General features: G+C 35.2%; 1 protein-coding gene across 5 annotated transcripts in view; it reads left to right on the top strand.

The window, feature by feature from the left end:
- The window catches only part of AP1AR (adaptor related protein complex 1 associated regulatory protein), a 31,468-nt gene that overhangs the window by 1,207 nt on the left and 6,013 nt on the right, over nucleotides 1-24,248 (top strand). The window contains exons 1-10 of one of the 5 annotated variants that reach the window (XM_082641195.1): nucleotides 4,861-10,101; nucleotides 10,782-10,830; nucleotides 11,552-11,578; nucleotides 13,073-13,131; nucleotides 14,410-14,435; nucleotides 16,986-17,082; nucleotides 18,268-18,366; nucleotides 20,294-20,352; nucleotides 21,182-21,255; nucleotides 22,332-22,460. In XM_082641195.1, the coding sequence (XP_082497321.1) occupies nucleotides 13,105-13,131; nucleotides 14,410-14,435; nucleotides 16,986-17,082; nucleotides 18,268-18,366; nucleotides 20,294-20,352; nucleotides 21,182-21,255; nucleotides 22,332-22,460 (511 nt within the window). In that variant the 5' untranslated portion in view covers nucleotides 4,861-10,101; nucleotides 10,782-10,830; nucleotides 11,552-11,578; nucleotides 13,073-13,104. Of the gene's footprint in view, nucleotides 1-4,860; nucleotides 10,102-10,781; nucleotides 10,831-11,551; nucleotides 11,579-13,072; nucleotides 13,132-14,409; nucleotides 14,436-16,985; nucleotides 17,083-18,267; nucleotides 18,367-20,293; nucleotides 20,353-21,181; nucleotides 21,256-22,331; nucleotides 22,461-24,248 lie in introns of those variants that run through there. The other 4 variants (XM_082641196.1, XM_082641193.1, XM_082641197.1 and 1 more) reach the window with 4 other exon arrangements.

Genomic DNA, 24,248 nt, shown 5'->3' with positions numbered 1-24,248 from the left:
TTTTTTATTTCATAAGGTAGTGAAAAACTTAAATTCCTTGGAAATTGGCTTTGTTGTTGTTGTTAAATATGTCCCAGGAATTCAAACTTAGAATTGAAAATCTGAACCACACCACTCTATGTAAGGAATAAGACATTAATTTTGCGCTTTCTGGAACAGATTCCTAAGTTTTCACGATCTGTCCCATTTAACCAACATCATTAGGTAATAAGATGTTCAACATACACATACTGAAAACACATGATTTATCATTTGTATCTTTTGGCGATGTAGATCTTATATGAGTCACTCATTCGTTCATCAGGCATTGTGTGACCTCTCTGATGCAGAGTAGTTAGGGTTTTACACTAAGTGTCCCTTGAATGGAAAAGTAAGGACTTCAAGACTTTGTGCCTAATTTTAGTATTTTGGTTTTCCTGAATTAAGTGTTATTACTGTTACAGGGGAACATGGCAGCTCTTTTATCTTGTCAGCAAAAGTCATCCAAGTTACTTCTAATTTTTATTCGTGGATACTCATAATAGTCAAGCTGCTTAAATAGGCTTGCCTAAGGACTAGGTGCCCCAGAATCTTTGGCTTTGTTAATATTTTTATTTGTTCATTTGTAGTTGTGTTGTAGGATAACTAAAAATAGGATCTTATACTCAAATTAGGTAAGCAAAAGTCATTTATATTTCACTTTGGAGTACATTGTTTGGTGTCTGGGATTTTGGGGTTTTGTTCTTTCATGGTGATTTTACAAACTGAAAATGCTTTCCTTAGAGTATAGCATTAAAATTACAGGTTTTAGGGCTTCCCTGGTGGCGCAGTGGTTGAGAGTCCGCCTGCCGATGCAGGGGGTGCGGGTTCGTGCCCCGGTCCGGGAGGATCCCACATGCCGTGGAGCGGCTGGGCCCGTGAGCCATGGACGCTGAGCCTGCGCGTCCGGAGCCTGTGCTCCTCCGCAGCGGGAAAGGCCGCAACAGTGAGAGTCCCGCGTAACGCAAAAAAAAAATTTACAGGTTTTACTCCCTGAGCACATGAACTTGACAGCATAGGGAAGGGTGAGGGGAAAATCAGTGAATCATTGTGAGTGTTAATTGTCTGTAGATGTGTCATAAAATCATAATAGTTGGATCTGTACTCTTCTGGCTGTGGGCAGAACTTGAACAAACAAGTTCTATTGCGGCAGTGAGAGTCTGTGGGTTGTGGACACTGTCATCTAAAACAATCTAATAATGATATCCATCCTTTTGTTTTAATCCATAAATGTAGGTTTGGAAAGTCTGTTAGTTGAATCTTCTGATTAACTTATTGTTTTATATTCATTTCAACATTTTAGGAGCTTCTAATAAACATGCAGAGGAAGGTGGTTATAGTTAATTGTTGTTTACAGAATAAGGTTAAACTTTACCTCTCATGTTAGTAGTTGCTTTTTTAAAAATCACCTGGTAGTTCTGATTTTCTTTCAGTTATAGGTCTAGGTACTTAACTAGTAGTTCATCTAAGGGCAAAAAAGTTGAGGAGCAATCTCAAAAACTTGATTTATATTTTGTCAATGTAGTAACCATAGGTGGAAAAATCCTGGGCTTTCTTAGGCTGCTTTAAGCTGGGCCTCACAGGGGTACGTTATAATCCAGGGCCTGATTTTTAAATTTATAACATATTAGAGAATTCTGGTATTTTATATTCTAGAATATGTCGACTAGTCAGAATATCAATATCAGTGTTAAGGTATGTCAGAAACCTTGCTACTAATAAAGCTATTTGATGGTTAAAGCAGAGGGAGCTAGATATCTTCAAGGAATAACATTTAGACATCCTAATGAGTCATCCTTTTTCACTCTAGGGAGTTTTGCCTACCACACATTCTAGAGGGCTCCATCTGCTGGTCAGCTCTCCTTTTTTTGGGTAGTACGAGAAATCTTTTGTATAGACACTTATGGTGTTCTTAATTTTTTCTTTCTCAAACTGAAGGTCCAATTAAGTTTTGTTGTGTTGTATTTTAATTCCTATTTTTATCTTACCATATAATTGCACATAGTGGTTCCAGTTAAGATGCACCGTAGTTTTATATGAAAGTATGCTCATGTTTTATATCTCTCTTGATATTTAACATTTGTTGGCCTTTTTGGCTCCAGCAACAAAGTTGCTTTCAGACGATAATTTACAATGATTTGCTGTTTTCTTTACTGGTAAAAATGAGTTTAATAATAGCTGCCAACATATGATTACTTCCTGTGTTCCAGGCACTGTTCTTAATTTAAGTATTTTACATTATCTCATTTATTCCTCACCACAATTCTGTGAGGAAGGTGAGTACTATTATATACACTGTAGGTTGAAAATTGAAGCTTAGAAGGTTTAACTTGCCTAAGATAGCAGAGCTGGGATTTTAGCCCAGATCCCTCTGAATTGAGAGCCTTTACCCTTAACCACTGTCTCATGGTTTTGTATTAAACATTATAAACATTTTATTAAACAAATATTTTAAACATTTAGTTGCTCTGTCTCTCAGTGCATTATCTGGTACTTTGTCACTGGGAGATCTTATGCATATATGTCCAAACTTGGCTCTTTATTCTTTGTGATAAGCTGTCTTCCTTTTCTTGAAACTATGCACTTGACCTCTGCAACATTGCTTTTATGTTTTTATTTTCCTGTTCCTGTCCTGGCTGTATTTACTCTATCTGCCCATTAAATATGGAATTTTTCTCTGTCTTTTCTCTTTATTTAGTTCCCTTAATTTCATCCACTCCTATGGTTTCAACCACCACCACTTCCAAATCTCATGTCTTCTGAACAGACTTCTTTTCAGAGGTTCAGCACTGTATTTTCAGTTGCCTATTGAAGAGATATACTTAGATGTACCAAAGCTCCTCAAATCAACTTATCTAAAGTATCTAATATTTAATATTTGTGTCCCATTAAATATCTGAAATAGTGCATTTCCTTTTCCCCTAGATTTCTTCTTCCTCTGCTTCATGTATTCCCTAATCAGGGATTAGGGACTCCCTTAACAGGTCTGTTCACAGTCCCTATACTACGAACTTTATAGTCCTCACTAATTAGCTATTCAATCTTTCCTTAATACATACTGAACCTGAAACATACTGTTTCCTTCCTCTGTGCTTCTTCCTTAAACTTTGTCTTTCAAATTGCTCTCCCTGTTGTATCGCTACACTTCATGCCATCGCCCCTTCCTATCAGTAGAGCTAAGCTTTCTAAAAACCACACTGGATCATGCCATTCCCTTGCCTAACAATTTCCATCTGCCAACTATTTCCTACAGCTAAGTTGCTCAACCTTTTTTTCCTTCTGTGACAGATGATGAGTGCATGGCATTCAAACATGCAACATAATGTCCATCTGAATACTCAGGATTATATGCAGTTCTGCATTTGGGTAAAGAGTATGATCTTACTCTTTGTTCTCTCATTCAGAAAATCATGTCAGAATACAAATCAGAATAACATTAAAAGGAAAACAATGACTCTATTCTAATTTCAAAAAACTTAACTCATTCATAAACCTTATAGTATTTTAACTTTTTTGATAAATGATAACCTTCCAATTCAGAGTAGTATGAAGTTCAGACTCCTGACAAGATAACTTAACCTTAATCTATTTTACCAGGCTAATTGCATTTTCTAATTATATTTTCCTTAGAGCATAGCATTAAAATTGTAGATTTTACTCCTTGTGCACATAGTGTGGCAGCACAGGCAGGGGGAATTAGTGAAAGGATTCTCTGCCATTCTTTCACTTGGTACATCCCCAATGGCCTGTATACCAGTTGGACTATACCTGTTTCTGTTTTCCTAACATACAGTGTTCTCTCATCTTGTGCCTTTGTATGTGATATTTTTCTTCTTTTCCTGTTCTTGGTGAACTTTTACTTATCCTTAAATATTACCTTCCCTGCAAAACCTGCTCTAACCCCCCTGAAACAATATTATCTCCCTGAGGCAGTAATATTTTCTACAGGCCTAAATCTGCTGTGTATTAGGGATTGAAAACTTCTTCTGTAAAGGTTTTTAAAAATATTTTTTAAAACCTCTGTAAAGGTTTTTAAAAATATTTACAGAATATTTTTTGTTCTGTAAAAAATAATACATATTTTAGGCTTTGCAGGCCATAAGGTGTCTGTTGCAGCTATTCACCGTTGCCATTTTAGCACAAAAGCAGCCATAGATAATACGTAAATAAATGAATGTGACTGTGTTCCAATAAAACTTTATTTACAGAAACAGGCATTGGGCCAGATTTGGCCTGTGGACCATAGTCTGCTGCCTCCTGGTATATACCATGGTATGGGTTGAGAGCTTCTCAAGGTCGGAGACTATGTTTTATCTTTATCTTTCTTCATTTTTAGTATCTCATGTTTATTGAATGAATGAGTATTATTTAAGAACTTGTAAAATCTAGGGAACAGTATTTTCTCCTTTTTTTTTTCCTCAGGATAATGCCCTAACTTTGACATCACTCACATAGTTAAATATATATCCTACCAGTTTTATGTTGACTTACTTTTTTTTTTTTTTTTTTTTTTTTTTGCGGTATGCGGGCCTCTCACTGTTGTGGCCTCCCCCGTTGCGGAGCACAGGCTCCGGATGCGCAGGCCCAGCGGCCATGGCTCACGGGCCCAGCCGCTCCGCGGCATATGGGATCCTCCCAGACCGGGGCACGAACCCGTATCCCCTGCATCGGCAGGCGGACTCTCAACCACTGCGCCACCAGGGAGGCCCTGTTGACTTACTTTTTAAAGAGACCGTATAGAGAATGAGAATTTTAAATATTTTATCATAATGTATATTGCCAAAATATACTAATCAGTAGTCATTATTGAATGATTCAGTTTGGTTTTCTGCATGTTTGTCAGCTTTGAGAAATGTACAAGCATAAGATATTTCTCTTGAAATTTCAGAAGTTAGGAAGGAAAACAGTAGCAGACTTAAATGGATATGAATTTCCTGAACATTCTGTGTTGTACCTTGAAGACTCCCCAGGGCTGTGTTCTGAATCTCACTCTGTTCTTCCTTAATATATTTTCCTTCCTTAATGTACTTTCCCTGGGTGATGGCAGGAAAACACATGAACTTACCTACTACCTGCGTACTAATGAGCTCAGTCATCTCAGTCTGAGCCCTGAATATCTTAATTGCCTACTGAGTATTTCCCCTTGGGTATCAAACATAACCTCAAATTCGGTTTGTAAAGTTGAGCTCATCTTTCTTTCCTGCTCACAGTTCTTTACTCCTTTTCTTCAATTTTTTAAAGCCCCTACCATTTTTACTACTTTGTGTCCTACTTTGTGAGTAGTAAAATAATATACGGTTACCAAAGCCATGAACCTGCAAATCATAATAAACTTCTCCCTTTCACTCATCCTCCAAATCCACATTGTCAAGTTCTGAATGTCCCCTACCATTTTCTTCAGTGGTTTACCATACTTCTAGGATAAAGACTGAAATCTTTAATGTAGCTTTCAAGACCTCACATTATCTATTCCTTGTCTTTTTTTTTTTTTTTTTTTTTTTTTGCCTCATTTGTGCCACACTCTTCCTTGAATCAGTTTCTTCCCTTTTTAGTTAGATAACTCCTACTCATCTTTTAGATGCCAGCTCAAGGATTATTTCCCACAGAAGTCTTCCCAACCTGTTTCCTACCCTCAGGGGATGAGTTCTCACACCTTGATAAAACCATCTTCCTTATCCTCTCAGCACTTCCTCAGGTTATAATTATACCTGAAATAGTGTGATTATTTGGTTAATGTCTGTCTTCCGCTCTCAGTGTAAAGGAACAAGTTCATGCCTATTTTGCTTACCATTGAATACACAGCTCCAAGTTATGTGCATAGTATGTAGTAGATGTTTAGTAAATACTTGTTGACAGAATTAATGTATGCAGCCTTGATCTTTTCATTCCCCTTTGCCTTTGGTAGCTGCTGCTCCCTGAAACATTCCTTTCCACTACTTGGGGGCCTGACTAATTCCTTCTCCTTCAGCTGATTTTTGATGCTCTTCATCTGAACATACCCCTTTCAGAGCATGGTAGTTGTTAATTTACCTGTGTGTCTACCCCATTAGACTGTAAACCTCCTGGGTACGTGGGTCAATTTTTACTCACTTTTGTACTTTAAATATAAATACATAGCTATGTCTGTCATTCAGTTATCCAGGGAATTAAGAAAAATTAGAACGTTCAAAATCAAAGACACATAAGTGGCAACAGTTTCTGAAAGAAGAAGGTGGTCAACAATTACAGATGCTGCTCACAGACTGCAGATGAACGAGAAAGAACTAAAAGACCTCTAAGATCCCTTCTAGTTGTTGGTCTCCTCTAAATCAGGCTCCTCTTAAAGGACAGTGACTCTTTTTTTTTGACGTTTTCCATCTTCAACATGTTTAACAGGAAAATTTGTCTCTTCCAAGGAACACAATAAATTTTTTGAACATCCAGTCTTACTAAATTTGCCTTCATTAGGGAGGGGCTTATTTAACAGTAAATATTATTACTTTATTATTACCACCTATGTTGATGCTGTTCTACCTGGAAAATCTGTTGATAGCTCATTCCTTGAGATTTGAATGCTTAAATCTTCACTAAAGTATTTGATACTAATTGAAAAACAATGTGTCCATCATCTTCAATGTAATAGTTTTTGCCAGGCTTCTATTTGTAACCTTTCCAATTTTTGTCCAGAAAAGAAGAGTCTTGGGAAGCTTTTAATTTTTAATAGACTGTGGAACAGTTTACCATGGTTCTTCATTATTTTTTTATAATGTCAAACAGAAGATATAAGGAAAGACTATTATTTTAACAGATACTATACAGGAGAATATGAAGAAAAGGAACAATAACAATGTAGGATTTATGAGAATTTTTTAGTTATCTTTTACTTAAGTCACTTTGATATGAGTATTTGCCTGCTTTCCATAATAACATGTAGAAGCATAAAAAACTGCATTTTCATTCTATTCTTGATGAGACTGGTTTTATCCTTAATAAAAGATTGCTTTGATATCTGCCTTCACAACACTGACAAATAAATATATATGCAAGAATTGCCACTTTTGTACCTCTTTACTTTCAAGCTTTTCCAAATTCCTTTACATGCCACGATCATTCGGAGTATGATAGCCTATCTTTTCTACCTTTTTAATATCCTTTACATATTTGAGTCTACTTTCACAACATCAGCAATAGTAGAATGGTTATATAGAAACTTACATTACTTAGAGACAGCTCTCAGGGGCATAAGGATTGTGTATAAAGGAATGTCCATGGATGGCTTTGGAGAGCTCTAGACTGTTTTTAAAAAGAGGGAAAATAGATTTCTGTTTTCTTTAAATTATTGTTTTTGGAACCTGTTTCAGCAGCTCAACTTTCACCATAATTAATACACCTGCAAATATATACAGCAGAAACTAATATACAGCAGAAACTAACACACCATTGTAAAGCAATTATACTCCAATAAAGATGTTAAAAAAATTTTTTAAAAGAAAACACAAAATATCAGGACAGTTGTTTGTTTGTTTTTTTTACAGTGGTGTGTTAGTTTCTGCTTTATAACAAAGTGAAGCAGCTATACATATACATATATCCCCATATATCGTCTCTCTTGTGTCTCCCTCCCACACTCCCTATCCCACCCTCTAGGTGGTCACAAAGCACCGAGCTGATCTCCCTGTGCTATGCGGCTGCTTCCCACTAGCTATCAGTTTTACATTTGGTAGTATATGTAAGTCCATGCCACTCTCTAACTTCTTCCCAGCTTCCCCTTCCCCTTCCACGTGTCCTCAAGTCCATTCTCTACGTCTGCATCTTTATTCCTGTCAGGACAGTTTATAATGGGAAATACTGAAAAAGTCACATTAGAAATGTGTTAGGCTTTTAAGAATCCAATAATACAGAAAGATTTTAGTTTCAGTTTCTTTCATTTACTGCTTAAGTAATGGAGAGCACTCTGAAATCTGAAAGGATACTTTCAAAAACTGGCTTTCTAATTACTTTTAAAATATGTATCACAACCGCAAAAAAAAATATGTATCACAAAGTTTCTCATCTTCTTTTCAGATAAATTCCAGGATAAAGCTCTTCTAATAAAAATGTTACCCCTGAGTTTGCCAAATTGCGATTACTTTAATCTATCAATATAATCTTAGCATTTATGGTAGTAGGAGTCAGTGTGTGCCCTTTGTGAGTAATAAGGTCTGAATCTAATCTGTCCTAAAAGGAAAGCTTGAGTTTTCTTCCAAACTTATTTTGCTTTTTTGTTTTCTTTCCATTAAAATTTTTTTTGCTACTTTTTTAATTTGCTCTTTTGTCATTCTATCTCTTAGACTCTTGTTTACTTATTAGACAGGACTTTGGTTATGGGGACAGAAACCCAAATCAAACTATCATAGGCAAAAGGTAGAATTTCTTATAAGGATACTAGGTTTGTCAAGTACTAAGGAAACTGGGCAGGGCAGGGATGCAACTGGTCCTTAGGAATGACTTCAACACTGTCAGAACGCTCTTTCAATTGATTTCATTCCTCTTTGCAGGTTGTCAGAAGTATAACCCATAGCAGCTCCCTAGAGCTCTCAGGAGGGTATATGTCTGCTCAGTTTCTGTATAACCCTGAACCAATCAAATGAGGTCTGGGGGATGGCTATGATCTAGGTTGGTCAGATAATCAGGGAGTCAGAGTCATGCAAGAGCATGATTGTCCTCACCATAGTTAGATGTGGAGAGAGGGGACAGAAAAGATAGACATTTACAACAGCCAACACCTTGGGCTTCTGCTGAAGTTAGCTATATATCTGTGTAAAATTGGGACAGAACACATTAGTACTCTGCCATCTAATGTAAGTGTAGTGCAACAGTTACTTCCCTTGGTTTGTATTGAGACAGTCTTAGCTTCAGGCTTTGCTTCAGCAGTGAAGTCACACTGATGGCTTATACTGGGATGCTTGGTATTACTAAACTTTATTTTACTATTCAGTTATATCATTCAGTAAGCCTGGAAGAGGAAATAGATTAATCAGAGACAAACTCTTCATTCAGGGAAGAGAGTGATGGTTGCTGAGGGAGAGCGTATAGCACTTTATGCATGAATCCTAATGCCAGAACACAGTGCTACTGGAAGCCTCAACTCATTTCTGTTTTTATTTGAGAAATAGGGAAAATAAAAGAATGCCTAGAGAATTGGGGTATTTTATTTATATTGGATATGTTCCACGAATTATTAGGTCTATGGGATGACAATACCAAATGTTCCGTTTTTACCAATGATCTCTTAATGGTCAATAAAACTGCTTTGTATCTGTTAGCAAATAAAGATTGTACAGGAAAAATTGCTTTTTTTATTCTTTATGGTAATAAAAACTTAGTCATGATAATATACCATTCTCTTTTACTAAGCCCATCCGCCACCTCTGCACACATACACACATAATACAAAGCATTCTGACCTGTCCTAACCCTAGGATTCTTCCCTTCTCTCAAAGGGGTGCTTTTTGTTCAAGAGTCCTGACACATTAGGAATCCACAGTGTGATTTTGGATCCCCATGGGAGGATGGGGGGTCTTCTATGCCATCAATTTAGGCAGCAATAACAGGATCCACGTTATAAGTGAAAGTCTTAAAATTTCCTGGTACTTCCAGTAGTAAAGGAGCTAGAGGGGCTCTGTCCTGTACCAGCTTTCATACTATAATAGTTAGAGGACATATAGTTAATAGAATGTGATATCTTTGGAGCAGATATAACAAAGGAGATGCTTATTTGACTATGTGTAAGTTTCACTAGTAGGAGCAGAAGATAATAACTAGAATTTTTAAATTTCAGCTTTATTGAGGTATAACTGACAAAATTGTAAGACATTTAAAGTATACATTGTGGTGATTTGATATATGTATACATTGTGAGGAGAAATTAAATTAAAGTCAATATTTCACCCTAGTTGGAAAAATTAATGTAATGGATTATTTGGTTGATGTATATGTGATGTATATTGTTTTTCATTTTCTTTCTTTTATTTATGCAGGCATGGGATGAGAATAAAAAGCACCTAAGCTTTATATAAACATATATGGTCCCACCATCTAGAGATAACTACTCTTAGCATATTGGCATGTATCTTTTTTAGATTTTTGTTGTTTTGCAAATGTTTAACAAAATTGGGAACATGCTCTTATACATTATTTAACACAGCAGTACTTTAACAAGATATTTCTCTTGATACAGTAAAAATAATGAGATAAAATTTTAAATTTAATTGTATTCTGTTCTATGTAGTAAATACAGTAAATTAACTTATTATTACAGGTATAGTAAATATTAGGACCAATAGAAAAATATTGGTTGACTGAACACTTCTAAACCCACAACTAAGTTTAAAAATCTGGAGTGTTTAGGGGCTTCCCTGGTGGCGCAGTGGTTGAGAGTCCGCCTGCCGATGCAGGGGACACGGGTTCGTGCCCCGGTCCGGGAGGATCCCACATGCCGCGGAGCGGCTGGGCCCATGAGCCACAGCCGCTGAGCCTGTGCGTCCGGAGCCTGTGCTCCACAATGGGAGAGGCCACAACAGTGAGCAGCCCGCGTACCACAAAAAAAAAAAAAAAAAAAAAAAAAAAAAATCTGGAGTGTTTATATTCTTATGTAAGTTTAGTGGTTCCTTTTTGTAAATATAAGATACTATACATTGGAGAATTTAAAGTTGCTTTTGAGGAAATGTTTTTATGCCACTATATTAACTCAGTTTTAGGATTGATTGTAATTTTTAAAGTTGTTTTCCTGTTTTTCTTCCCAGATCCAAGTATTTTAGAACATGCTCAAGAGGTGAGCACTTAACTATAGAGGTAAGTAGAGTCGTAAATCTGATTGAATAAAACTACCTTCGGAAGGGCAGGAGAGACGCTTTTTTTTAAGTACGGGGAAGGCTCTGTACCTAAATTTAGTATGGACTCTTTATATTTTAATATTACTGATAACTAGTGAATAGGGAGAGAATTGGAGTGGTGGGGGAAGCATGAATAGGGAGAACAAGTTTGCAAAAGATTAAGATCCCATTCTTCTAGTAGAATTGTTATTTCTACTTAAGAAGTGGTGGGGGGACTTCCCTGGTGGCGCAGTGGTTGAGAGTCCGCCTGCCAATGCAGGGGACACGGGTTCGTGCCCCGGTCTGGGAAGATCCCACATGCCACGGAGCGGCTGGGCCCGTGAGCCATGGCCGCTGAGCCTGCGCGTCCAGAGCCTGCGCTCCGCAACGGGAGAGGCCACAACAGTGAGAGGCCCACATACTGCAAAAAAAAAAAAAAAAAAAAAAAGAAGTGGTGGGGTTTTTTGTTTGTTTTTGTCTTTTTTCTGCCCTACACAACTGAGCGAGAGGGTACACTTCTATCAATTATAGTGGCTTATAGTAGCCAGTGATTCTAGAGACAGATCATTGGTCTCCCCTAGTAGAGGTGTGGCAGAATCAAAACAGCAAGTTGATTTTGAGCAACTCCACCGTATAATTTTTTATGAGATGTGTACCTTAGACAAATATTCATCCTAACACTTACTTTCTTGTTGTTTCAGTTTGAGAATCTTGTAGAAAGTGATGAAGTAAGTATTTTCACAGCAGTATAAAATCCATATTTGTTCTCATTAGTCATCTCATAAGTTCTGACAATTATTTTTTTAATTTTTATTATATTATCTTTTATTTTAGAACTTTTACTTCTTAGTTGTTATTTTTACTTTTTAGTCCCTTATCGTTTCCTTCTTTTACTAATTTATATTAGCAAATTATTCAGAATTTTCTATTATTTAACATATGTAATACTATATATACTATATATATATTATATATAGTTTCATGCATCATTTATATATTATATGTGTGTGTGTATATATATACATATATATAAAACAGGTTTTTAAAGTATTCTGTAGAACTTGAGAAACTTTAAAAAAAGATATTTCTAACATCTTGCCATCTTACCTAAGGTAAAATTCCTCAACAATCCAGAGTAGACCCATTGTTTGACCATAGATTTTATAGATTTCTGAGGGTAGAATTTATACATGTTTGTTCTGCAATCACTTTCTGACTTTAGCCATTATCTTTTAAATAAGTTATTCTTTTTGTTGATTTTTGTATTTCACCTCATCTAAAAATCAATTTTAAGATGCATCCCAAGTACAGAAATGTTAAAATGGGGGAAAAAAAGTACATTTTAGAATTAGTGAAATATGGTATATATTTCTTATGCACAGGTATAGTTAGAAGAGTTTTAGTTTGTGTGTTAATTTCCAACTTTGCTAAACTAATTATATGAGTTTGTGTAAATTACTTAACCTGCCTTGGGCCTACTTTCCACATCTCTAAAGTGAATTTGACTAGAAGAGCATTGCAGGTTTTTTTTTTCTTCATAATTTTTGTTTTCTAAGGAAAGAGCAAAATGTATTAAACCAAATTTAAATTATTCTTTAGCCCAGCATTTCCCAGAATGTGTATAGAATACTAGTCTCAGAGTGTAAATTGGCATATTAAAGGTTCTGGGAAGAACTATTAGAGGGGCCTCCCTGGTGGCGCAGTGGTTGAGAGTCCGCCTGCCGATGCAGGGGATACGGGTTCGTGCCCCGGTCTGGGAGGATCCCATATGCCGCGGAGCGGCTGGTCCCGTGAGCCATGGCCGCTGGGCCTGTGTGTCCGGAGCTCCGCAACGGGAGAGGCCACAACAGTGAGAGGCCCGCGTACAGAAAAAAAAAAAAAAAAAAAGAACTATTAGAGAAATTGTTAAAGAACTGTTAAAGAAAATTATTTAAACTTGTCCAATTTAGCATTTCCCAAATTAATTTGGGTATAAATCAATTTTTAAAATAGTAATACATATTTATTATTATCTGGTAGAATATATTTGAGGACCTGTCTTAGCCTTTTGTTTCCCAGTAAAATTTCTCCCAAATATTTTAGTGTTTCATAGAATCTCATTTCTTTCCCTTTTCAGAAGTAACATTAATTTTGTGTATTTTTTTAAACAAACACTTAACATGATATTTTTTAAAGTTTCTGACAAGTACTAAATGTAAGATTTCTGTTAACCTTCAATATAGTTCATCCCCCCATCATACAGCTTTTTAAAAGAATGTGTGATTCCAAGTGTTTTTCTAAGGTGCGTTTTGTTTGATTTGAGTTTGTTTGTTTGTTTGTTTTGCTAACCAGTCTTTTCCTCTCTCATGTCATAGTTAGTGTTTGGTTTAGTTGAATGTCACATCCTGCTTTGTAGTGCTTTTTCCTAAGTTAATTTGGACCATTTGAAATTTTATTTCTGCTGTTACTTAGTCATATATTTTAATTGTGAGATGTGAATAGCACAAATATGTAAGAAATGCATAAATCCAAATCAGTCTTGAAAGTAGTTACAGTTTGCTTTGGAGGAAAAAACTATAGGTAATTTCAGAATCCCAGGAAAGAGAACAAAAGCAGTCTCGTTATCTGTGGTAGTTAAATTCTATGAAGTTGCCGTGAATACTGAATTAGTGGATACTGGAACATTACTCCTAGGAGAAATACAGAATTAGCTTCCTACAGGCTTCTGATCACAACATTTTCATCAATTGATCAATATATAACCTTGTTTTATGTTTCTGTTTGACACCTTATTTTAATGTATATTATTGATTCATTAACTTTGAACTCACTACCAACAGCACTAATAATTCATGCCTGAATGAAGCTTATCTAACACATGTATGTGTAGGCACATGTAGGCATGTCACACCTTCTTATGATTAGGAACAGTAGACAGCACTTCAGCACTACACATGGGGATCATTTTAAACAGCAAAATCAGGAACTAAAAAGCACAAAAATGCAAAAAGTGACACTGCATAGGCTGCAAAGAGAGCACAGTAAGAGTGCTGAAACAGGAAGGCAGAGCATCACCTTCTACTTCAACTGGGAATGTGTATGTCAGGCAACCAGATTTTTTGCTGCTCTGTGCATGCCTGCCCATGAATGACCATAAGAGTGAGGGGAGCATTGGTTTTGATGTTGCAAATAAATTTTAACTCATTGGTGAATTTTCAAATCCGGAATCTGCGAATAATGAAGATCAATTGTAAATGATGAGAACAGAGAGAATATGTTGTCTAGTACCATCTTGAACCCAGAAGGTCATTTGGTGTAGGGTAAATATTTGTTATAAAAAATTAGGAAATGTCCAACAGTTGGTTGCTATATAATTAAGATAGATATTAAACTAAATTTTGCCTTTGAGAAATAGTAATATGTTAAAGGTTTTTGTTTAAAACACTTTTAATAGTGAAATTTATTACCAAGGTAAAATAGATAAGTAGAAAATATTTTGATTAAAAAAAATTTATTGGCTTGCCTTAAATAGAATTCAGCTAGTGAAATTTGTATAATTGTTTAATTAATTCTTGCACAGGGGGAAAGCCCAGGAAGCAATCATAGGTAAGGCTTTTTTTTTTTTTTTTTAATAAAACAAATGACTTCTATGTGAACTATAAGAAGCTCTCTAAAAATCCAGGCTCTGTCATTTGCTTGCTTTGAGGCATTGAACAGTTTACATTTCAGGACCTTGGTTTTCTCTTTCTATAAGATTGAGGCAAATAATAACATATCTCAAAAGGTTGTTTTGAACATTAAAGAATTTAATTTACATAAGTGCCTAAGTGCTTTCCTACTGAACCTAAGTTGTTATGTATATTTTAGTTTTAAAAAACTTTAATATATTAATATTGATAAGTACATTTCTTTGAATTTATAAAACTTTATCCCCCTTTTGCTTCCTTATGACATTCTAGAACTTGTTTTACTAATCATGTTTTTTACTTTATATAAGTAATACCTCAAAAAACAAACAAACAAAAAGCCCTAGGCAGAAATTAGGGCTAAAGGAACAAAAGTAGGAGGAGACATTACCTTATACGTGGCTGGTTATAAGCATGATAATTATCAAGACCTGAAGTTGGGGAAGGGAGAGGAAGTGGGGTGATTGGAGCATGGAGAGAGAGCAGTTGGTCTGAAGACTGAATAGGCAGACACTAGAAGAGGATTCAGAAGATAGCCAAGAAGCAGTGGGCAAAAAGAACCAGGAGAGCTTAGAAAGCCAAGGGAGGAGGTAGAGACAGACTGACAGATGGAATGGAGGGAATGGTCAGCATTGCCACATGAAACTGAAGAAATATTATAAGGACTTAAACTGTCTCATATTTGGCAACATAGAGGCCATTGATTACCTTTGTTAGAGCTAGTAGAGCGATGAAAGCAGAGGCAGACTGTCGTGAGTTGATGAGAGAATGGGAAGTAAGGACATAGAAGGGAAGAGAAACAGTTGTTAGGAGCAAGGAGCTAGACTACTTGGGTTCAGATTCTTGCTTTGCCACATACTATATGACTTACTTGGACATAATCTGTCTTCATCTCATTTCCCTCATATGTATGATCTCTGTATCTACCTTACAGGGTTGTTTTGAGAATTAAAATCAGTCAATATATGTAAAGTGCATAGAAAAGAACCTGACACATAGTAAGTGCTAGATGTGCTATCAATAAACTTTTAATTTCAGACATTTTGGCTGAACTGGGAAGGAGAGAGGGAGCAGTAGTTAGAGATAGGTATAGGTCAAATGAAAGTTTTTCCTTCTTCCTTTCTTTCCTTCCTTTCTTCCAATCTTCACAAGGAAGAGAAGTGAAAACAGACAAAAAGAGTAGACTAAAGAAAAGAGGTACTAATTGATGGTGCAATGTCCCACAGAATTCTCTGGAGTGAAGGTGGTGCGGGGTAGCATCCGTGATGAATGAATCAAGTATAAGTGTGACAGGTGACCTTGAACAAATTAAGGAATACCACCTCTTTAGAGGAAGGAGGGAAGAGTAGGGAGAATAGACTTAGGTAAGAGGAGGACTGGCAAGAAATTGAGGGATTTGATGGTTGGAGACATGCTCGTCATGTCTCAGAGTGGGGTGAAATTGACTTCTAAGAGAAAAGAGTTTGAATGAAGAACTTAAGGAGTGTGTTTGTGAAGATTTTGAAGTAGTTAGCCTAGGATGTGAGAGAGAGTTGGCCATGTATAAGTAAAGGGTTATTGCTAGGGGCAGAGGGCCAAACAGATGTTGGATTTTCTCTCACAGCTCTCAGCAGAAAGAGCTAATCATGGAAATGATCCAAGGTCAGAGAATGAGTAATCTGGGTGAATAAGGCATAATGACAGGTGTGCAGGAAGGCGAGTTATGTGGGTAAAAAAGTACTTCAGATTTGCCACAGAGTCCACACTGGTTGTAAGTGAAGTAAAGCCAGGAGATGATCAGGATCGATAAACTGAGAGAAAAGGGAGGATCAAGGGCCTGGAGTGGTTAGAGGGATTGAGCAGGATAAATAGGGCAGTGGGTATGAGAGTTACGAGTTCCAAAATGATATGAGGGCTGAGATCAGAGTATAGTATACTGAAGTTTGTATTTTATGATGAACATTTTGGGATATAGTCAGATGGCTGAAGAGCCAAAGTAAAGGGAGTCCATATTTCTTTAAAGTTGATTATAGGGCTAAAAAAAGGTATTCTGGGGCTTCCCTTGTGGCGCAGTGGTTGAGAGTCCGCCTGCCGATGCAGGGGGCATGGGTTCGTGCCCTGGTCCGGGAAGATCCCACATGCCGCGGAGCGGCTAGGCCCGTGAGCCATGGCCACTGAGCCTGGGCGTCCGGAGCCTGTGCTCCGCAAAGGGAGAGGCCACAACAGTGAGAGGCCCACATACTGCAAAAAAAAAAAAAAAAAGTACTCTGATAGTATATCATCTTATTTCAACTTATATACCAAATTATAACAAGTATTAGAATGTATGATTTTTTTACTCTAACAATTGAAATCATAGCATCAAATTGCTTTAATACATTTTTGACAGTAAAATTTCATAATTTCACTGATTTTATGAGTATTTTATTTAACTTGTACTCATCAGCACTTTTTTTTTTCCTTTCTTTTTCTGCCTTATTTTTCTCTGTAGGCCTCTTACTGAGGAAGAAATTGTTGACCTAAGAGAGAAGCATTATGATTCTATTGTTGAAAAACAGAAAGATCTTGATATGAAAATCCAAAAAGAGGTAAATAGTCTTATGTTGCTTAAGTATATATTATCATAAAGTCTCTGTTTATATGGGAAAGGTGTCATTAAATAATATATTGCATGTGAATGGTCATTGGACCTAAATTTAGATATATAGAGGTGAAAATGACTTAAAAGTTAAAAAATTATTCCAGCCTATAATAATTTGGTTTAGTTTGGTTCAATTTATCAGAAATCATATGCTACCAATGAGTGAAGAGAATACATTCTTCTGAATATAATTTCTGAATTCACAAGTAGGGACTCTGGCAAGATACATGCACCTTTGTGTTTAAAACTAACTTTAAAAATTACTCTGTTTCACAATAAGTGGTTTATTTTTTTTAATCTTTTTTTTTTGTCGTGGCTTTATTTATTCTCAGTAAATGAGCCAAGTACTTCTAACAATCATAAATGTTATATTTACTTTAATATATTTACAGAGGTGGCCTGTAATTACAGTTTTACATTCACCAAACTAAATGGAATTAGTCATATTCCATTATACATTTAAAAATAGTCTGTTTAGTACCAATTAGTGATTTCAACAGCATTAACTTAAGCTACACAATAGATGCTAATATTAGGCTAAAAAAAAATATTGTGTTGAAATTTGATTTTTAAATTTGATTTGACTTGTAGTAGATTATCATTAAAGCAGTTCGTATGCTATTATGAATGGCAGGAACTTAAATTTGGAAGTAATTTTTTAATAACTTGATGGTAATAAAATACAGGATATGTGTATCAATGCACCATGAACTTTGTGAAAGCTTACTTCGCTTTGGTAGACAGTGATATGATTCACCTTAGTTTTAAAGACCTTGGACTAAGGAGGGCCCAAACCATGAAACTAATCAGGGTGATCGGCATTGGAACGATTGTTGAGAATGAAGATCACTGCATATTCTAAGGAAAGAAACAGTTTTGTATTTATGCAAACTAGATGCTCTACTTTATAATTCAACTTCTAAAGAATTCTGTAACATGTTTGATATCATTTGAATTATTTTGTAAAAAGAGAAATTGAGAAATCACAGCAATTTAATTCTATTATGCTTTGTAGAGCTCAGTTATTTTTTTAATAATTTATTTTTTATTTTATAAATAGAAACATTTTATTTTTAGAGCAGTTAGACAGGTTCTGATTTTTGTTAATCCTTATTGTTTTGTTCATGTACAGTTAGCCTTACAAGAAGAGAAGTTAAGACTAGAAGAAGAAGCTTTATACGCTGCACAGCGTGAAGCAGCCAGGGCAGCAAAGCAGCGAAAGCTCTTGGAGGTGAGGGGAAAAGACCCCGACATATATTAGGGCTGCTTTTCTCCTGATTTTCTTTGACAAATCTTAGTTGGGACTTTTTCCCCCTAGAATCAAGGGCTTCTTGTTTAACAACAAATGTATTTATTCCTATACTCTTAGGAATTTTAAAGGCAAATTAGTTGGTCTTTAACAGCTAGAAATAACATCAAATTATATGCTTGTTGCTGAATGCTGTTTAGCTTTAAATTACCAGAAGCTAATTTTTGTTTATCCCAAAAATGACCTTTATACTTTTCCAAAATTCAGCATTCTTTTGGAAAAATAAATATACTCTTAGATGAAACATTGCAAAACTAACCTTTAAATATCATTTCTGCAGCATTTTTTAGTTTATTTTTGTGAGTTGTTTTTTTTTAACAATTTCTTGAACTGCTAGACTTTCTTATACTTCCTAAAATTGGGTAAGCTGAGCGATTTTGCCCCATAGGAATACTCTGTATTTCTCGTCTTTATACTTGTGTCTTTGGGAGATTAGGAGTTTGGGTCTTGGGAAATCTTTGATGTATTATCAGAAAAAGCAACGGATTTATCGTATCTTACCATGCTGTATTCAAACATGGCATTGTCATAATGCCAGACAGCTATTAATAATAGACATTTATGGAGCCCTGGCTAAGTGTCAGTAACTGTTCTGATTAGTTTACATGTTTTACCTTGTTCAATCGTCACAACAATCCTAGGAGAAAGGTAGTGTTTTTAATCCCCATTTTATAAGTGATGAAACCAAGGGACAGAGATGTTAAGTAACTTAAGATCCTACAGCTAATAAATGGCAGAGCCAGAATTCAAGCACTGCTTAGCCACTTTTCTATTTAGTATCTTCCTCCATCTTTTGCCTGTGTGAACTCTACTGCAGTGTTAACTGAAGTGTAGTACAAGGATTATGTCACATAATAATTGTTGTAGCTTAGATGAACTAAAAAATCATGTATCATGTTTCTGTGTGATTTCTATGGGACCCGTGCTCTTCATCTCTCTCTCTCTTTTTTTTGGTGTTTCAACAGATTAATTAGATTATGTTAGGGAGTATCTTCTTTATTTTTATTTTTTAGTAAGTTCTAAGTAATGGGAAAGTTTAAAAATTAACTCACCTTCCACTAAGAAAGGAAAGTATTTTTCTGGTTATACTTTAGACATCTTTTTTTGCTATAATAAATTCTCTGCTGCTCACCTTTCAAAGACTAAAATGATTCCATATGCAAAATCTGAGTTCCTGAGTTTTTTCTTCCTTGAATAAATATTGATATGGGAACACACAGCAGTCTGTACACATATGCTGACACAAAGATACACAGATACATGCAAATTCATTTGATTTTAACAGTAGCCCTATGAATTTGCTAGGACAGTATTATAGCCATCTGTAATTTACAGATGAAGAAACAGAAAATAAAGGACATGCCAGGGACATACAGTAATAACTGTCAGAGCCATAACTCTGATAGGTTTTCTGAATCCTCTGTTTTTATTATTTCTGAGTCAAGCCAGCCAGGTCTTTTAGATCTTTTGTTTAATTGCTACTTATTTCACCCAGACTAGAACTTCGTATACTGTTTCAACTATTACTTTCTTACCCCTCATCTTTCCATTTATTAGAAGCTCTTAGGTGTAATAAGGAAGTCAGATATACCAATATATATTTTTAAAGTTATTTTTTAATAACAGTATGAATATTCTGACCACTTAAAAATTGAGAGAAATTCTACCCATGAATAAGAGGATATAGAAGTGAACAGTGATTAATTTAAGGGAAAAAAAACTTCAATGGAATAACTTTTAAAGTGTTTTTTCCCCGAAACTAGAAAATAACACGTCTTGGCATTGCATGATTAGTGTTAAAAAACATGATTTTACAACAGAGTGATTTTGTGTTGCATTGTTTCCAAAGCAAGAAAGACAGAGAGTTTTGCAGCAATACCATCCTTCAAACAATGGAGAATATCAAAGGTAAATAGTGAAATATACTTCTTCCCTTTGTGGTAGAAAATATTATTTCCAAAGAGAACACAGTACACCTCTGGATGCTTATATACATATTCATGTGTATATGTTGCATAAAAAATGATTGCTTCTTGAAGACACTTGTAAGAATACTGAGAACATTTGCTTTCTTTATGTTGGAAAATGATCATTTATTTTAAATTGACTTTATTGCATTCTTAAGAGTGGTCACACCTTTCATACAGAATATGATGCAATAGCACACTGAATGCCTTTGGATAAATTGTTTATGCCTTGGTTGTTTGTGTTTTCCTTAGCTCCTCTCTTTTCTTATAATAAAGTTTATGTGTGATCTTTTTTTTTTTTTTTTTTTTTTTTGGCTGTGCCATGGGGCATGCAGGACCTTAGTTCCCCGATCAGGGATCAAACCTGTGCCCCCTGCATTGGGAGCAAGGAGTCTTAATCACTGAACCACCAGGGAAGTCCCTGTGTGATCATTTTTTAGAAGATACATTTCAATGTCACATTTCCAGGAGTATTTCCTACTCACTCAAAGAAAATTGTTCATGCTTCATTATTGTAAATTACAAGTTAGACTTATGGCTAAGCTTTGGATTTTGACTACAAGACTAACCAAAATCTTATTATTTTTCAGTTTATTACTAGCATTAGGAAAAGTAAGACCTGTTTTGACTAGGTTATTCTAATTGTACAGCAATTATGAATTTGTGTGGGATAGACCTTTTCAAACCAAAATGCCATCATTTAACTTAAGCATGAATTATGTTGTATCTACTATGAATATATAAAAAAAATTATTTCACTTTTATTACAGTTCAGAACCAGAAGATGACTTTGAATCTTGTTTGAGAAATATAAAGTCACAGTATGAAGTTTTTCGAAGTAGTAGTAAGTCTTTTAAAATATCTGCGTTCATTTTAAGGTTACTTTATGCCACATTAAACAGATAATTGAAGATCCTGGCTCTGTTTTTCTAGAATAACTTTCTGCCCTTCAATTTGTGTTGCCCAAATAAGTCAATTAACTAGTTCTTAATTATACAATTTTATCTTTCCTTTTTAAAAAGGAGTTGGAGAAACAGGAACACACTCAGATACAGAGAATAGACTTATGGTTGCCGGTGGAGGAGGGAAGGAGAAGGGATTGATTGGGAGTTTGGGGTTAGCAGATGCAAACTATTATATATAGAATGGATAAACAACAAGGGCCTACTGTATAGCACAGGGAACTATATTCGATGTCTCATAATAAACCATAATGGAAAAGAATATGAAAAAGAATATATATCTATTAACTAAATCACTTTGCTGTACAGCAGAAATTAACACAACATTGTAAATCAACTATACTTCAATAATATAAATTTTAAAAATAAATAAATAAGAGGAGTTGGAGCAAAGAAAAACCTCAGGCTATTTCTGTAGATATGTATAGGGAATCAGGAATTCTTTTTTCCATTTCCACTCTGTTCTCACCTCTCCTCCTCCCAGAAAAGGGAAGTAGGTACACAAAAGTGTATTTATTTTACTTACTACAAATTAATTTACAAGATTAAACTTCTCTCCAAGTTTCAGAAGTCAGAACCTATGCTCCCCAGATATGGAAGCGTAGTAGTGGTTCCTTTTGAAAATATAGGCTGCTTTTCATTTATCATTTTTATTTTTTCATTTTTTTTGCCCCCTTTTGTAATTGACTATTAAAAATACTGCCTAGAGTTCATCATATTTGAAAAATTTATAACTCATTTAAATTTGCATGTGTAGTGTGCTATATGGCAAAAAAAAGTAAAAAGAAAGCAGGAAAAGCCCTTTATACTATTTCTAACAGAAACTAACCAATGTAATGATTTCAATAATTGTTTTTTATGATGTTATGATTTGAAGAGAGGTAATTATTGCAAAATAAATGGTTGTAGTAAAAGAGTATAGCTCACCACATCTAATTGTATTTGGTGTATATTATAGGACTCTCATCAGATGCCACAGTTTTGACACCAAATACAGAAAGCAGTTGTGATTTATTGACCAAAACTAAATCAACTAGTGGAAATGATGACAGCACATCTTTAGATCTAGAATGGGAAGATGAAGAAGGTATTTTATATTTACAATTTTACCTGAATATTTTAATTAATTTGTGTTAATTTATAGAAATCTACTTTGTATTTTACTTTATTTAAACTGAAATGAATGCAAGGCCTTGAAAAATCAGTGTAAAAATTTCTTAGACTCTTATATTTTATCATTTGTTGTAAATTGTTTAGAAAGTTTCTGAATTTTTTTTTATTTTTATTTTTGGCTGCATTGGTCTTTGTCGCTGCGCATGGGTTTTTCTCTAGTTGCGGCGAGCGGGGGCTACTCTTTGTTGCGGTGCATGGGCTTCTTACTGCGATGGCTTCTCGTTGCGGAGTGCGGGCTTCAGTAGCTGTGGCACACGGGCTCTAGAGCACAGGCTCAGTAGTTGTGGTTCACAGGCTTACCTCCTCGGCGGCATGTGGATCTTCCCGGACCAGGGATCAAACCCGTGTCCCCTGTATTGACAGGCAGATTCTCAACCACTGTGCCACCAGGGAAGTCTGAAAGTTGCTTAGTTCTTAGTGTTTCTTGAGATTTAGAAAATAAATGTTGTTTCTCATTTTAAGGTTTTTGTAATCCAGCCCATTTTACTCTGTAGGAATTAACTGCCCGCTTGTGATCAACCTAAAGCCAAAATTTAATTAACTTTTGGTTCATAATAAATAAGCAATTTGTTAGTTCTGTTGGTAGTACAAAAGCCATAATACAGACATGAGTTTGAATTTTACCTGGTATGTCTTCCCAGCTATAGTACTTTAGATAGGTTTCTTAATCTCTCTAAACTGCAGTTAGTTCATCATAAAAAGGGAATTATAAACCTACTTTGAAGAATGATAATTCACTATTATATACTGATGGTCTGAAAAAGCTTGGCACATAATAGACAGTCAATAAATATTTGAACAAATTAAATCAATGTTAGGAGGAGTAAATAAAATTTATATAAAACACCCGGTACATAGTGTGGCACATAGCAGGTACTCAAAATTATAGCTAAATGTGGACATTTTTTTTTTAATTTTTTTTTTTAATATTCAGCTATTTCATTGAATAAGGCCCAAGTCTTTATTTTCATTTTAAGAAATAGGTAATCCCAAAAGGAAGAATCAGTTACAGAATATGGAACTTTAATTTTTTTAATATTCAGTATTAAATATTTCATAGAATTTTGAGATGGAATAGACCTTAGATATCCTCTAGTTGAGCCATTTGTTTTATCAATAAAGAAACTGAATAACTTTAGCAAAGATTGCGTTAATTTACTTAAGTCTTCTCAGCTAAACACTGTTTCCCCAACCCTATACTTTTGTTATTGTGTATTTATATCCCAATCTAGATTTTAAATTTATTTTTATTTTAGCATCTTGTTCAATTTGATCTAAAGCCTTTCAGGTGTTTTAACTCCTGATTTGTCATCCTCGCTGTATGCTAATCAAATTTTTAGATAACATGACTTTCAAGTTTGTTATTCAAATTATTATAACAGAATTATTAAACTAGACTAGGTAGAGGACAGAACCCTCTAGAAACCTGATGATGTCTAATCCAGCTTCCTTTAGACATATTATTCTATTAAATACAAATCCACAAACTTATATTAGTCTCCAGCTCATATTTTTATTGTGTCTATAAGGATGATTTAGTTTGCTAGGTTGAGTGTGCGATTTTAGGGGAGTGACAAACAATAGTGATAGATTTATTTATTTATTTTAAATGTATTTATTTGGCTGCACCAGGTCTTAGTTGTGGTATGTGGGATCTTTAGTTGCAACATGTGAGATCTAGTTCCCTGGCCAGGGATCAAAC

Source organism: Mesoplodon mirus (genome assembly GCF_964341445.2).
Source record: "Mesoplodon mirus genome assembly, chromosome: 2".
NCBI classification, from domain to species: domain Eukaryota; kingdom Metazoa; phylum Chordata; class Mammalia; order Artiodactyla; family Ziphiidae; genus Mesoplodon; species Mesoplodon mirus.
The sequence above is the reverse complement of the archived record's forward strand: the minus strand, read 5'-3'. Positions and strand labels throughout refer to the sequence as shown.